This window comes from Grus americana, chromosome 8, assembly GCF_028858705.1.
Source record: "Grus americana isolate bGruAme1 chromosome 8, bGruAme1.mat, whole genome shotgun sequence".
NCBI classification, from domain to species: Eukaryota; Metazoa; Chordata; class Aves; order Gruiformes; family Gruidae; genus Grus; species Grus americana.
Genome location: NC_072859.1, coordinates 12,941,389 through 12,958,440, shown reverse-complemented (window position 1 = coordinate 12,958,440; position 17,052 = coordinate 12,941,389). Strand labels below are relative to the sequence as shown.

The following is a 17,052-nucleotide window of genomic DNA, read 5'->3' as shown; positions in this document are numbered from 1 at the left end:
CTTCTGCTCAAGTGTGGCATTGCAGAGGATATTTAATTGAAGTCTGTTTTCTCAGACTCCCAGGGCCTAATTTGGATCTTAATTTGGGCCAGACTCTTGAAGAACATAAGCAGAGGACTTGGTTTGTTCCTGGAAGTACTAACTCTTGAATTTTTGCAAGAGTATAAACCTGTCTGTAGTGAAAATTATGAATAATTTAGTTGATCTCAGTGGAGCTGCATTAGTGAAGACAAGAAAAGACTCAGCATCTTGGAGTCTTGGTGAAATTACTGCTTTTGGACCTGTGCAAGCTGAAGATAGTACAACATGCGTTTAAGTGATGTCTTGTAAAGCACGCTAAAACAGTAATACAGGCACCACACACAGAAACAGAGTGGTTGCCATAAGGCATGCTTTACTAAGACTTAATCTGAACTTAAACTCACTTCTAAATAATATCCCATTTTCTTTATTTTTGCCTTTTAAAAACAGGTGTAAGTGCAACCTTCACGCTACGGGCTGTAAAGAAGAAAACAAAAGACTACTTTGTGAATGCGAGCATAACACAACTGGCCCAGACTGCGGAAAGTGCAAGAAGAATTACCAGGGCCGACCGTGGAGCCCTGGTTCTTATCTGCCTATACCTAAGGGCACTGCTAATATCTGTAAGTAGTTCTGTATAATAAGGATTTTTCATTATTAGGATTCTGCCCTGTATCGTGACTCTGAGGGAAGATTAATGCTGGCAAAAGTTTGTCGTTTCTTTACGGTCCAGTGCATATAATTGGACAAGACGTCAAATTGCAAGTGTAATTTTAAGTATACATCATCTGTGCTCTCACATGGTTGTAAATAACTTGCATGAGAACTGCATACTTGTATCCATGGATACTAACAGAAAGGGCTGGACATGGCACAGAAAGGGCTAAGGAATAAAAAAAATAGGACCCTTCACGTAAAAAGCACCCACAGAGGAGAGGAACCAGTGGGACTACACGCAGTACTGCTCCAGCCATAGCGCCCTCAGCTCTCCAGTCAAACGTCCTTATTGCTGCGAGATCCAAACAGCCTCAGGTCAACCTGTGAGATGAGGTCATTGCTCATTTTTTATCCATTTAAAAAAGTGTAAAAAAATCTCAGATGAAATTTTTCCAGGTAATAACTAAAGATCTAAAGGTAGGTAAAGGAAGTTTTTACCTGATGTTGATCTGCAGTCCAGATTCGCGTGCAGTCTTTTAGGTCACCGTAAGCGTTGAAGGGGGAAGGCAAGGGCAAAACCTGAGGGGTTTTATCTCCTCGTTTCCAGCTAACAGCCATTCAACAACACACATACTCACTATTCCAGCACACTTTCGTATTATCCAAAGGAAGTTACTGACAGCTGCATTTCCTGGTCCTGGACAGGATTGGGTCAAAAAAACCACGGTGCTGAAAGAGAGGGCACGAAGACAAGTACGAGTATCAGTTCTTCCTTTCATGCATGTATGAAATACACAATGATTCAGAATCCTCCTGAACTGAGTAACAAACTTAAATTCCTTTGAAGAAAGGATTGAAGAAGATGAGGATAAATCACCAAACCTTTTGACAGAAGTTACCAGCTTCTTTTAAGAAGAGTCCCCAGTTATGCCCTGATTAAAAGGAAAACATTCATTGTAGAATATTAGAATATAACAATTTACTGAAAAGTTATTTGGGAGAAACAGAGCTACGTACTGCAGTTGAATGAAAAGTTTAAAACCAGGAGCAATGTGCAATGCTCAGAATGTTATCTAAGACTTCAAAGCAGCAGCTGTGAAGAATCAAAACTCAGAAATGAATATCATAGGAAGCAGGACCTTATCAGGTTAAATGTAAGAGTAATAGACCAAGTAACAAACCGTGAAGTGTGGGGGCATGAAATTATGATAAAATTCTTACTGAGCGGAAAAAAAATGAACTTCCAAAAAGCGGGGGAAAAACATTTTGTAAGAGTATTCACTTTTTCACATGTTATGAAAAGTGAGAGTGTGGCTCACAGAATTAATACTTCAAAGCTACGTCCGGAAAAAATGGTGAGATTTACCAGGTCGGTTTTATTTCTATATATTTCATATATATATGTACGCACATACATGTATGCACATATATACATTTATATATATAAAATGCAGTTGCTACCCCAGCAATCATCTAAACTACTGACAAGATACATCCGAACATGAAAACGGGGATCTTTCTAAATGCAGCTTTCTGTGTCAGTTCTCTCATTTCCAATCAGTTGAGCGCACACCAGACGGAACAGTGGAATTAGCGCCCACCGAAAGGATGCCCGCAGCTTGTTAAAACAACTTTCATCATTATTGAATTCCACCAGATATACATTTCCATCAAAAACCAAAATGTTTTGCAAATAATAGGTAGCCTTTTCTGGGTTTTATTATTACTACTATTATTATGATAGCATCATGAAAACATAACCTTGTTTGAGCTGACAAATGTTCCACTTACCCTCAAATTCTGACTTCAGCAGTGAGCAGCGGCAGGAATTTATGGCAAACAGGAAGAAGTATGAAGGATTTCATCTTTGCCTTCCCAGTTGCCAGCAATAAACTGGCTTTTTGAGCTGGACCCTCCATCGTACCCACAGTGGTTGCTAGCTGCTGAGAGGAGATCTCAGTGACATCTTATGGCAATACATTTCCCATTTTAATGACACAATAAGTGAAAGGTATTTCCGTTTGTTTGCTTCTGTTGTTTTTGTATGGTTAAGCCCGTACCTCCTTAGGTAGGAAGAAACAGAGAATGCTGCATCCCTATTTACATCCCTTATACCATTTACGATTATATAGACTTGACATGTCCACTCCTCCAATCCAAATGATGAATCTTAATCTATTTAATCTTATCATATATAAAACCTTGGCACATCTCTGGTCATCTGTGCTTTCTTCCTCTCTGCTGGATCTATGATGTCATTTTTTTCATTTGGTTAGGCTAAAACTACACGCGATATTCTAGACATGAGAACAACATGGATCTTTTACAGTGGCATAACAATGTGTCTGCTTTATATTTTGTTATTACAGGGACCAGCCCTTGAGTCCTTTTTAAAGACTGTGCCACAGTTAGTTACAACATTTCTTCTGGCATCAAGGCTGACATAAGTGACAGGTTATATGTTATGGCAGTTAGTTCAGAAATGTCATATTTGAGTTCCTTTAAAACACTTTTTGGGTGAACATCACCTTATGGCAATTTGTATCGTTAGATATTATTTACATCTAAAACACCTTTAGATGATGAAAGACATTGAGAAACTTCCTCAGATTGTGAGAATCTCTCTAACCTTCTTTGTTGTGAACATCAGTGAAAACAATTAATTTGGTATTCGGTACTTTTATACCTTGATTGCCTATCTACCCAAACATCTCGCTGGGAGGCCTCCTGCTTCTAGTGTGATTATTTTAACAAGAAAGAATTATTAACTTTTATGTCTGCAGCAAGTTTATTCTCAGAATACTGTGGTTTATATTTAACTTGATAAATTTTAGGCTTTTTTTCCCTATCTTTCTCCATTGAGATGACTTACGCTTTTGAAGGGTATCTTTCCAAAATCATCTTCCTTCTGCTGTTTTGGGTTGGGTGTTGGGTTTTTTTTTTTTGTTTATAAGAGAGTTGATGTTTATAATTTTTCTATAAAATTGATGGGTTATATGTGATTATTCTGACTCTCATACACTTTATCTCTAGCCTGCCTCCATGCTGTTTGCATTAAATCTTTTTTAGCTGTTCTTTTAATTTTTCTTTTAATGAACTTTCTCATTTTTATCTGCTCACTCTCTGAAAGTTAAATAGTACTTCAGTGGATTTTTTTTTTTTTTTTATCCTTTTCCTACTCAACAAGTATGTTGACTTTCAGTCCAGAAGTGGTTCTCTGATAACTACTTCTTCAGTCGGGCCTTATGTGCTACTCAGAATTAAATCAGCTTCTCTTGTTGTGGGTTGTCTGATTACTTGCTACAAACAGCAATCATTTATGGTATGTAAAAGCTTCATTTCTTTTGTCACTTCCTGATTTAATGCCGCATGTGTCGGAGCATGTTAAATTTTGCGTTATTGTGTAAACTCTGCACAGCCAATGTAATTTCACTTACCTTATTGCATTTATGTCACCATCTCCATGATGTGGTCAGTAATGCAGCCCTAGCATTATACTCTCCCTAGTCAGGCATGAATTCTGTAAACAGTTTCTGGAACATGTTAATAGAATTAACTTCTCTGGTTTGACCCTAAACTTCCCTTAATATTTTACTTTAATTCCCTGGAGACACTTGGTATAATCCACTAATACAGTGTCCCTTTGATACTCTTCCTTCCTCCAATTTCTGGAGTCTGTCTTTTCCATCGAAGACCAAAATATTTTAAATTTTAAATGGATTTGAGGTTTTTTTTACATGAGTGTGTTTAAATAAGGTACAGCTAAAAATAGTTGTATAAATGAAACACTCGGAAATTTTTTTCACTAAATAAAAAGATCTTTTTTCTTGAGATTCTCTGAATTTGGGAAATTTGCTCAGATTCAACAAAAAGCCTAATGTCCATTTCCAAATCTTTCCCAACTGGAACTTCTGCTGTTTCCATTGTTCTGCTTCTGCCATTTTTCTGTGACCAATAAGACTTTATTATACCTTTTCAAACTACAGCTCATGAAATACAAGACCATTCTAAATTATACTCCAGTCATAGCCTAAACCTTGATATAAAGCTGTTTTCTGTATCCTTCTCATTTCAAGTCAACATGAGTTTTTCAGGAGAGCGCAAAACGTTTTTTTCCCTCCTTTGCTTGTGAAAGACACCAAGTGCTCTGCTGTTTACTGGCACTAACAATATTTCCACATTTGTCTCCCGCATAGCATTTATTTTATATTTTCACTCTATTTTATTGACTATTTTGTGATTACATTTATTCCCTTGTGCTGCCACATTCCACGGATAGTTTGTTCTGCAATATGTTTTGACACTCAAAGTGAACTTATTGAATTTCTCTGTACTTGGTATTACAAGATAGCTTTTCTCCTCAGCAGTTGTATGTGTCTGACAGCACTAGCCCTTTTCTTCCCCCCGTTCTTTAGATCATCTTTGGCACTTATGTTCTTTGCTCCATCAGACAGAGCTGCCTAAGACTGTGTTGGGCTCCCATCCATCAAAGCCTGCTCGCTTTTTGTCAGTCCCTCCGCAGCCAATAACCTGTACCAGAAGTGCTTGACACTCACTGAAAACTGCCTCCCAGCTCTTACACGACTTCCCTAATTCGCAGTTCAACGTGAAAAAAAAGGATTGACCAGAACACAGGGAACATTGGTGGTTCTTTTCGATCAACAGTTAGGCAGATAGTCTCAATCAGTTTGCTGAATTTCTCCTGCCGTGGGTCCCCCTCTGATAGAACAGCCCCTCTCTCAGCAGCACAGCCTTAATCCTCCCTGAATGGGAAAAGACTTACGAGGCATCGCTGCAGCACAGCTGCCACAGAAACAGTTTCTGGCAAAAAATATGGCACTTGAAGTATTGCACTGATTACCCTCATCTGTGTTTGTAGTTTTCTCCATGAATATTTGCTGACACAAAACCATCTTGAAGGACCAGGGTAAATGAAGTTGGCCAAGAGGTGGTGTGATGGCAGCCTTTCTATTCAGGAATGTAAATAGCGTGTACCCCTGTAACTGGAAAGATCACACATCCCGCTGTCCTGGCAAAGCAGACTCATAAAGTAGATAGTGTCCCATATTCTAAGGGCCCTACTCTCCCAAACAACTGGAAGGAAGTTTCCAGTGTCTGCTTTCATGACTGAGGTAGAGGAGGTGAACCCACATCATCTCGATTTGAAGGAATGGGACACTCCTGCTTAAGAAGTAAAATGTTGCTCCTTGATGATTTTGATAACATCTTTCATAGAGAAGGAAGAAAGATACGAATTCGGTAATAAGTTAAAGAACAGAAAAGCCTCTTATTGTTCCTGTTTTATATTACATATTAATTTTGGCTCACGAAGCTTACAGAAGATGCAAAGCCACAGGAAGATGTAGCACAAAAGCTGTGTCAGGCTGGGAAACTTGGTGGTGGGAGCAAAACTGTAGTGTATCAAGAGCATTCAGGAAAACAGATGTGTCAGGAAAACCTGCAAATGATGAACTAACTTCCTTCCAGCTAGCAACGGCCAGCAAAACATTGCAGGTACATACCTAAAAGCCAGTGTGCTATAAATAACATGCTGTATTTTTTTAAAATGGGGCTTGAAAAATTATTCTTCAGCACACTATGCTTTTGCATGACCCTGCTGAGTTGGTTGGTTGTGCTGGTTATGGTGACATCTGTTACTGGGAAATGAATTGCTTCCATTCATAACTGGTTTCAAACAATTCTATTTTTGCCATGCACAGTGAAGAGGAGCAATGAAAGAGGGTTCTAATCCTTAAGCAGCAGTATGGGAAGGCAAAGTGTCTGTTATAAGATACTCAAAGTTCCAGAAATGGTCTGAGTTCCAGGTTTTTTGATGTTTCTAATATCTAATATTCTATCAATAAATTATGATTACTTGAAATAAAATCATTTGATCTCACTGGGAGTTTCCTAGACAGACAGTTTTTAAAACTGGCTTGGAGTCAGTAAAACAGCATGAGAAAAGACCCAAATTTTAAAAGGTGTTACCCAATAAACCAATAACTAAATATTTTCTCTGCCCCGTTTATTGGGAGAGAGGTGGAGAATAACAAACTTCATCTCAGCAGTTCTTTTTCTGGAAGTGAAAAATTTTCAATCTTTACAGAGCAAGCAACCACAAAATTAACAGTAGCAGGAATTCTAGGACTCTTGCAATGAAACACACGTAAAATTTCCTGAGAATTGTGTCTTTCAATGTGTATGGTCCTTTGGCTGAATACAGGTTTGGCAATACACGGAAAGTTTACTCCTGTGATCATAACAATCAGTCCCTTTGAGGGATTACAAGATGCTAGGTTCCTCCAGCTTCTCAGGGCTTAAATTACTAGAGAATTCAGAACTTCTGAAATTGATGCTGAGGATCTGATATTGCAATCATACCTCAGTGGAGGAGTCGCAAAGGGAAAAAAGACTCACTGCAGGGAGTCCTGTCATGCTGCAGCACAGATATTCTAGCAAAAGATCAAATGTGGCATTAACAGCCCTGCTCTGACTCTTTGCTATGGAATACAACTCTATATTTTGCTCCTGCTTAAGAGTTAAAATGTGCGGTGCAGAGTGCAATTACAAGGATGTCTCTTTTGTCAGAAAAGCTCTCGCACAGCTTTGATCAGCAATTAATACGAATCCAAACCTGCACGGCATTATTTACTACTGTATCCTGCCATGCCTGCATAGGAGGCAGTCTTACTTCTCAGTCTCTGGGCTGTATTCACCTCACCTGGATAATTCACTGAGCTCTTGGTGACGCTCTTTCCCTGAATGTGAGCGAGCTGGGTGTAGCATTTTGATAGCAGCAGGAGCCTGTCCCTGGCTCCCTGTCATACGGCAGGGGCACGTTCAACTTGTGATGGAGAAGAGGCAGAGAAGCCTGTAGGAAAGGTGGTAGCCAAGACCAAGCTGACTGAATCATTTCTTCATCCCACACGTACCCCCTGCCCAGGAAGAGACGTAGCCTGGCTGCATTAATTGCGCTGCTGGCAGGAAGCACACACAGGCGTTGGCGACGGAGCTGATGAGAGGGACCGCAGGGTATGACCCGCCCTGAGACTGGAAGCAGCAGCGTGGCCCTTCTCACCGAAAGCTGGATGCTGTTCCTTTGTGTTAGGGATTTCACGCTGACACAAACTATAGAAGAAATCAAAAACTTGCTTCCTTTGCTAGCATCTGATTTGCTTTTTTCTCCATTCTCAACAGTCAGCTCCATGGTAGCTAACAGCTAAAACAACCCATTTCTGGAAAAAGGGGAAACGAGAAAATTACAGGGCAGATGCGGAAGATCCTATGAAAGGAAAACACCAGATTTTTTTTCTCTCAAGTAATGCATGTATATTTAGATGCACTTATAGTGAACATGTAATATACTAAACCACCACCCTCAAGTCAAGTAAAAAAATAATAAATAGTGTTAGAGACTTTCTTCTGCAGTGTCTGCCATTTCAGGGGCAGTGGCTACCCCTGAACTTTCTTTGCATGCTTTACTTGCTGTTTCCTCGCTATAAAACTATTACCATTAATAACCATCCCAGTGATTTCAACTAGAAGATAATTTAGACTAAACATTCCTTTGGTTTAACAACTGAGTATACATAAATGCAGTCACTTGGTTTTATTTACTCTTTACGTCTAGCTGAATAGAGTTGTGCATCAAGAGAAGCAATAGGCCTGCTTCTTCATCTCTCTCTAGAACCTGTTCACACCATTTCCCTGCTGCAGAGTACTCACACATTTCAATAGCAGGCTGACTGGAAACGATCCACGTCACATAACGTACCGGTTTCCATCCAAAGGCCGGCAGCAGTGGACCTGTTGGTGTCCCCGGCGGTGGTGCCACGGGCAGAGCCGTGCGATCGGGCCCCCGCGTGCCTCCACTTTGGCAGCGAAGGGGAGGCAGAATCGCACCTCCTGTGCCTCGTTACCTAAGGACTTGCACCAAATACAGCTCAGCTGAATTCAAGAGCTAGCCTCAATATGTAGCTCCAGATCTCGCAAAAACACTCTTACTAAGAATAATTTTCCCATCATATGTGCGGTTTTCACAGAGTGTTAATAGATCCTGCTTCGTGGCCCTACATAACCAGCATTTTCCAGACAAACTTAGATGTGCCGTTCTCACTCTCTTTAGCAGAAAGGGCATAAAGTAGTGCGCTGTCAAGGCCAGTCACCGCACACAGGGACGATACCTGGTATTACAAAACTCAAGCTGGATACAGGGTACCACGCTAACCCAGAAACTCAGTACGCAAATATAAAAAACTTTTCAAACAGAACCCCGAGACAACTTTGCAAGGTCAATACAGAGCCCTTCAGGGTAGCAGGCATCTTTTTTTCATTATTCTCTGCCCAGGAAACATTTATCACTATGAATTCATTGAAAATTTTGAAATACAGTAAAATGAGGAGAGCAGACTTGTAGGAAAATCTCTCCTTTTGCTACAATCTGTTCAGGAGAGAAAGGAAAGGATATTTCTATGTGTGTGTAGGAGAGAAAGAGGTTTGAGGCGGGGGAGTATACCCAGAGGAAATACAAATACCATTTCACAGTGGAAGTGTGAGTGTGAGAATGCAGTATCTGTATTTTATCTAATATTTGTGCGATTTCCATCAGTATATAAAGGAAAATGAATCCTGCTAATTTAAAACAGCTACGATGACTTGCAAAAATGTAAACAAGCTGTTACTGAAATTTCAGGGAAAATTATTTGAAAATTGATTGCCTTTTTGACATTTAAGACAAAGGGATAGAAGTTGTCTTACATCATTCTAACTGAAAAAGGCACTTTTTCTTACTTTTAGAACTATAACAGCATTGTTCTATTATGATATTTTTATTTAGCTTTTAATACCTCATGATTCTAAATTTTTGGAAAATACGTGTTAATCTCAGCAGAAGTAGAAAAAATAAAGTTTGCAAACAACATCTGAGTGCGGGGCTCTGTTAGCGGCAGGTGCTGCGCCCAGTGTGGTGCCCAGCGCTCTGCCAGACCACAGCTTCCATAGGATGTGAAACCAGAGCCGCAGTGCTGATGTGTGCCCCAGGACTGTTATGGTGAAACACAAAAGATCTGTGCATGGTTGCCATTCTGCAAACACAGTTACTTCAGCGTTGTCTTAGCCATGCCACGAGTTAGAAACGTTCCCAGCCTGACTCTACAACCTTGCTTGCAGTGAATATCATTTATCCCCAAGACGTTCCTTCGCTCCAGTTTGCTTAATTGCCAAATGAGGTCCATGCCATCTCAGAGTAAGATGGAACTTCAGGATAAATGTTGAACGAACTATAGCAGATGTTTAATGGAGAAACAGACAGATTTCTGCAGTGAAATGCATACCATCAAAAGTCAATAAAACTTACAAAAGGCAAACTGTATTTAACTAAGACGATGCAAATATCCAGGATTTAAATAAAGATCTGCAATTTGTGACTTTAACCCAAGAGATTAGCAATAGCACCGTTAGCAATACCATTTAATCTAAAGAAAATGGCATTTCAGGAAAAATTCCATGTCCATATTTTTGTGCCACACACCTTTCAGGGCAGACCTGACAACAAGCTTCATGTTGGGACTGCATCATGCAACATGAGATCCTGCGTTGCTAATCCAGCAGAGGAGTTTTACTCCTCAGCAGCCCCACCTCTTCTGGTAAATCTCACCTGCCTCCAGAATGGTTTCCTTACATTAATTCAGCTTAGGAATTGAAACGAAAACAGGGGAAGGGGGGGAAAAAAAAAAAAATCAATGAGAGGTTTAGTCAATATGACCAACCTAATGCATTGGACTGTTTCGCTCAATTACCTTTCTTTTCCATAGCTTAATTTAGATAACCATCAGGTAAAAGAGGAAAAAAATAGCTATATACAGTTAATTCAACAGAGGGTATCAACTGATTTAAGCAGCTGGCCAAAGCAGTTAGCAATGCTTTTATCCCTTGGTGAAATTATTCTCCTAGATCTGCATAATACATGCATGACTGATATTTTTATCTAGACCATTAAACCTAATGGCTGGTTAGTTGAAATACAAAACTGTTCTGAACAAATTCATGAAGTTCAGAGAGCTGGTGTAGGTCCCAGAAATACCCATCTGTCAATACATTTTAGTAGTCCCTGCAGCCTCGTACTGAAAAATCTAAGACTCTGCATTTCTAAAGGGCCGGGTACACATTGGCAGTTGCTTGGTTTAACTATGTGTTGATATAATATTCTGAAAATTTGGAAGAAAATGTTTTCAGATTCATAGATATAATAGCTCAGCCACCTACAGCAAACAGCTAACTATACTTTTTTGTGTTTTCTTTCTCTACAGGTATACCCAGTATTTCCAGTATTGGTAGTAAGTAATAAAACCAGTATTGTTTTGCATTGTCATTCAGCTTCTTGGATCTAATTTCCCAACATCCCGTTCTGTTGCAGATAATGTTTCTCTAAAAAATGCGCTCTATAGTGCAGGGCCTGTATGTATACGTATTGGCCTTCCTCTGTTGCATTACCACGTAACTGTATTACGTGGTCAGAGAGAATGTCCCTACTGACAACACATCTGCCTTCAACTGCAGACTTTCTGATCAGTTCTGATCAGCACATAAAAACTGAGTGCTATAAAACTGAGTGTTACACAGAGAATTAAGACAATGTTCTACAGAAAATAGTTGTTGAGCACCTTTACAAAAAAAAAAAAGAGTGTTTGCTAATCACAGAGAAGTATAGGACCATTAATTTTCATGTGGGTGCGTGTGTGTGTAAATTCAAAGAGCAAATGGAAGAGTTTATAAATGGAAGAGGTTTCATTTTTATGAAATAGCTTAGCAAATGAAATGTATCTTCTGGAATCTTGAATTAACTCCAGTGGCCTTTGAACTGGGCTTTGCCCCACAAAATAATCAGAATTGTGTTCCTTCACAAAAACCTGCTTTCCTATATGCAATTAAAGCACCAAAATATTACACAAACTATAACAAAACCCTACCACCATTATGTAAAGAACTGGTATATCAGTGAAACAGATGATTAATGAAATAAAACACTTGAGGAGACTAAGTGCACAGTAGCTGAGCTGTGAGTCTAGCTGAGTTCCATAGCTGTGAAGTGTACACAGTCGTGACGCGTTAGCTGATTACAAATAAAGCAGGCAGCTAGAAACGGGATCCTGCTGCGGCTAACTGAAAGAACATTCCCCGCAGCCTCAGCTTTGCAGAGGCTTTAGGCACAACTTGTGTGATGCAGGACTATCACAATGATAAAACATCACAGTAGTAAAATGCAATTTGCCGTACCTGATAGCCAACTGAAAAGCTTCTAATAATTTAGGTAAAACTGCCTCGCTTCTTACGATGCGGGGTCAGGTCTGTCAATTTATAAGTCAGCTAGGTCTACTTCAGCTCAGGAATGGTGCTGATTTGTTAAGCTCTAGATGGCAAGTTAAATGCCATCAAAACTAGCCTTCTTGCAGATGAGAGCAGCGTTAACAGCTGAATGCCAGGGCATCTGTTTTGCAGCTTTAAATAGTGAAACAGCATCAATGACAGTAACATGCAAATGAAAGCCTTCAATCTTAATAACATCATTTTCCCACTGTAGTATCTCCTTTGGCGTTTGCATGACTACAGATGCACAGTGATACGCTATTTTCAAAACCTTGTGTTTATACATGTATTTTATAACCAAAGAAGATGAACTAAATGAAAGAGAAGTTTACGTCACTGTTCTCAGGAATATTCCTGCCACTAATAACAGAAATGGGATGAATGGGAAAATAGCTCTTTGAAGTCTGGTTGTGCTATAGTTTCTTAGTACTGTGTTGCATGGACAATATGGTTGTGTTTTCACTTCACACTCCATACAGCCTTCGTCACCACATCTACCATTTCTGAGCATCAGCAGATGTTGGCCTTTGAAAACTTAATAGGGAAACTCAAATACCTTTTACACAATGGTGACCTGAAAGGATGCATTGTTGACCTCTTTGTATTTTACTCTGGAGTGATTAGTACAGTTTATCTATTACAAATGGAGAAAATTTTGTTTAACATTCCATAGGAAATACAAGAGTTTCTGCAAGTCTATGCTTTATCTTTAATCTGCTGTAAATGCCTTGGAATAATATGTGGTAGAATTCAACAAATTTCTTTGCCTACCTGGAAAGGATAAAACACGAGCATCTCTTTGTGAGCACAAGTAAATACTGATACTCTGCTTGTTTTTTTCATGTGTTTTTTCTTAAATAGCTCAGGGGGAAAATAGTTCTACTTGCACAATGTTCTGAACATCTTTCCTATAAAATAGAAATAGCAGAATTATCGTTAAACAAGGATAGAACCCATAAATTTATCCTGGTCTCTAAGAGAATTTAACAGAAGTACAATTAACGCATAAAAACAAACAAGATTAATTAGTTGTGGCTGCTTTAATGGATTCTGCATGATTTCTTCTTTTGTCTATGCTAATACAATGTTTGTGTTCATATCAGCAGAGTTTTTCCCCATCTGGGGACAGGGAGTTACTCTCAGGAGATACAGTTTGGGTTTTATTTTGCCTGGCAGCAAACACTAAGGGGGGAGGCGGGGAGTGGGATTAGCTTTTGTGTGTGCTTCAAGCTTTTCCTAGTAAATAAGGAGGATGGGGTTGGGGCAGGTGGTTATGAAGACTAAACTGCCAGCATACAAAGAAGATGCCACTGCAAGCGATGTTCATTTAACACTTTTAAGACTGCAGTGAAAGCAAGCAAAGAAAAATAAAATATATTTACCTGTGTGCACATATATGTATCATTCTCTATTCCTTTTTTACCTCAAAGGATCTTGTATTAAAGCAGCTCATCATTAAAGTTTGAACACAAAGAAAGAGTGGTCATTAAGTAAACATCCTTTCTGATCATCTAGAAGAAAAAGAAAGAAAAAAAAAATCAGAGCTTTCCCATTAAGGTCATTTGTACCTGCTGTTGTCTATCAGTTGAATAATAGGTTCTCTGGTCATTTCCAGCATTCTTGATTCCAATGATGGCCCTTCCAGCATTTTTCAGCCATGTCTGGAAAAATACTGGTGATGAAAGTGTTAGCAATTAATGAGTCCCAAAACCATTTCATAATTGTAAGCAATGCTTATATACAGTATGTAAATATTCTGAAAGCTACCTTATTTTACTTGCTAAAATAATGATTGTACAATTTTACACAGACTAATGCATCAAAACGTTCATTATTGTGACCAAATACCAAAGTTACTGATCTGTACATGTATGCCTCCAAAAAGTTGACTTTTCTAAACTATAGCTTCTATCCTTATTCCTGTAAAGCATAACTCCACTAATTATGCTAAACAGTTTGTTATAAAGGGTATAATTAGATACAGGATAGGATAGACATGATGTGCAAATAGCTCTGTGTGGGTGATTATCACCTTAAAGCCTGCTGGTGGCAGATGAGTCAGAGTTTAGAGACAGACCGTGCACCCAAGTGCAAGATGCAATCACAATAATCAAATGGTATTTTCTGCTTTGTTCTCCAGGTTTTTGTTCTTCTTTATAGCCAATTTCAGATGAGGAGAATTTTTTTTAATGATAACAAATGCAAGACACAAAAGGAAAAAAAAAGACTGAATGGGCACTCTTATATTTTATTGTTTTCTTAACCTTGAAAGATCTAGTAGGTATTTTTCTGGAACTAAAATATTGTCAGGTTGAGTGTAGCTTTATTTGTTTTACATACTCATTATGAAATTTTTAGGTGGTAAATATATATCTTAAAAGGTCATGAGAGCAAATACTAGTGGATTTTTTTTCTTTTTTATAACAACACAAAGTATTTGCCCCCTTGCGGTACACGAGAAGTTCTCTCATTAAATTTACAGTGATGGGATCAAAGCCATTACAATGCCAAGCTCTGGCCTAGAGTATGTACACAACACCCACACATGCCAGTAGGATATAAACATGCATAACTAGGTTGGACATTACTTTTCTGTTATTATTCGAGGTCAAGTTTTACAGAGAGCGCTGTACTGTTGTGAGATCATTAAGATGTTTATCTCCTTAGAGCACGTAAATATTGTCTTCAGACTATATCTAGTATTTTGGACATACTAGCAAAATGTTCTCATTTCAATTCAATTTTATCCAAATCTGACTTTTTAATAAATAATAATGTTAATCAGGCTCCTAGTCTAAGGCAATCACCTTATCTAAGTAACTGATTATATCATCAAGCCAGTAACAGTATTTGTTTTCTCTCCTTTAATGCTTTGAAGCACTCAGAATTTTTCACATTAACAATTAGATTAAGCATTACATGACAACGTTACTGGGCTGAAAGAAAATTCTGATAGCCTATGTGGTACAATGCACTCGTTTGAACACTGGATCTGAAAGAATCTGTTAAATCAAAGACATTGTGAGTAATTTATTTACCTGGTAGGATTCATAACAGAGACAGTTTTCTTCTGTATAACTAGGAATTCACCCTTGAAGTTCAGTAAGCAGCGTGCCTGCGCTGAGCTCAGCGCTGAGCAGAAACCATCTGCAGAGTGATTTCTAGTGCAGGGCCAGAAACTGCCAGGGCTGCTCCAGGGAGCACTGACCGGTTGTTGGGGTGGGATTTGGGGGAGCCTTTCTTTCAGTTGGTGTTTTGCCAGATCCACCAATTTTAACAGATAAGAAGAGCCATTCTCACCAGTCTAGTAGACATGGCCACTTACAGCTCAGTATTGTTACTCATTCTTCATCCCAGTTTACCTTCATCACCTTGGGTTAGTTAAAAACAGTGCAGCAGTCAAATTGTCTTTTCAGTGCTTTTTTTTATTTGCTGTAATATAGTGGAAATTACTTAGTTCACAGTTATCTTTCCTTTAACCATTAATAGGACACTATAGAAAATAAGGTATTGACATTCCAATGTGTACCATGGTACCCGTGCAGAACACACTGCACTTGCAATATGCAAGTTTAGCAACAGCTACTCAGGGAAGTTTACAGAGAGCAGACATGATCCATGAAGATACTTAAAAATCTAATTATCTATAAAGCTCAGGGAGCAATTGCTAGCAAAAAATGCACTTCTATATTTTACCTTCTCTTTTTCTTTCTGTACCTTAGACATGTAATCAGTTTATTTCGTAGAGTATGAGGGAAAAATAAGGTTTCCAAATCAGCGTTCTGATTTAAAAAAAAAAAAAAATCTTGATTTACTGTTCTTCATCAGTTGTGAATTCCTGTACAATAATCCCAGTCGACCAGCCAATTTCAGCATCTTTGTAGGAAAAAGCAGAAATCAATCAAAATAAAAAGGAACAACCCCTGCAACCTGTCAACAGAATTTTTCTTTTTTTTTTGGTCAGGAGAAAGTACCTAAATATTTCCTTCCAAAAATACTTGAATTCATTGTGGACTTTTGCAAATATTTTAGTGGAAATGCTTACAATTGAAGAATACTCCCTCAGATGTCATTAGTTGGAGAATTAGCCAACACATTTGTTAAAATCAGTAGGTTTTTTTCTGATATCTGAAAGTTTCCAGAGCTGGATCATTGGATTTTTTTTTTTTTTTAAAGCCTCTAAAAAGATCACTTTCTTTTACTCTAAGACAACAAGTGGACATGTAAAGGACTAATTGCATTTAAATTCTTCCAACAGTTATAAAAGCTGTTATGGCTGAGGAGCTGCCATAAAACAACCACATCTTCACATTTATGCAGAATTCTCCTTTCTTCAAAGGAACAGGTATGAAACTTCCTACATTGCTCCAAAAAAGATTGCCTAACATTTGGCCAAGTATTTTTTTTTAAAAATTATTAAAATAAAGGGGTGATTAAAAAAAAAAAACCAACCAACCTTTTTCATCAGTTTTTCTTCCCTTTTGATGAGTTAGATTTTGCAGCGTTATGAAAGTGCTGGAAGGCAAATTTTATGTGGGGTAGGTTATCGTGACTTCAAACAGACCTTACGAGATAGAAATGCTGTAATAATGATAGTGTGATTGTTGCAATAAGTGATGGAATATGATCTGATATAAACACACCCAATTATTCCAGCAGTTACTAAATCTGCCATTGATTTCAGTGAGCACTGGTTTTTATTATTCCTAATTTTTGGTCTAACATTAATAACTAAACCCACTGTCATACATAAAGCTCCACTGTGCTCAGCAGACATCTATATTTTAAAACAGATATTTACTCTCAACTATTCATGGTTTAAAACAGGCAGTGGCAAGGCCAGTTTTCTATGACCAGAAACACGGACTTCTACTAGAATCATTAAGCTTACACTGACAATTTTTTTACTGCTTTTTTTGTGTTTTAAATAAAGTTGAAGGAAAGTTAAAAAACATCTTAATCAGAGTCTCTCACTAGGGTTTCGTTAGTGTTATTACAAATTAACTAAGT

General features: G+C 38.4%; 1 protein-coding gene across 7 annotated transcripts in view; it reads left to right on the top strand.

The window, feature by feature from the left end:
* The window catches only part of NTNG1 (netrin G1), a 158,552-nt gene that overhangs the window by 97,682 nt on the left and 43,818 nt on the right, over positions 1–17,052 (top strand). For all 7 annotated transcript variants that reach the window (XM_054833880.1, XM_054833881.1, XM_054833882.1 and 4 more), the window contains exons 4-5: positions 472–644; positions 10,986–11,012. In XM_054833880.1, the coding sequence (XP_054689855.1) occupies positions 472–644; positions 10,986–11,012 (200 nt within the window). The remainder of the gene's footprint in view (positions 1–471; positions 645–10,985; positions 11,013–17,052) is intronic.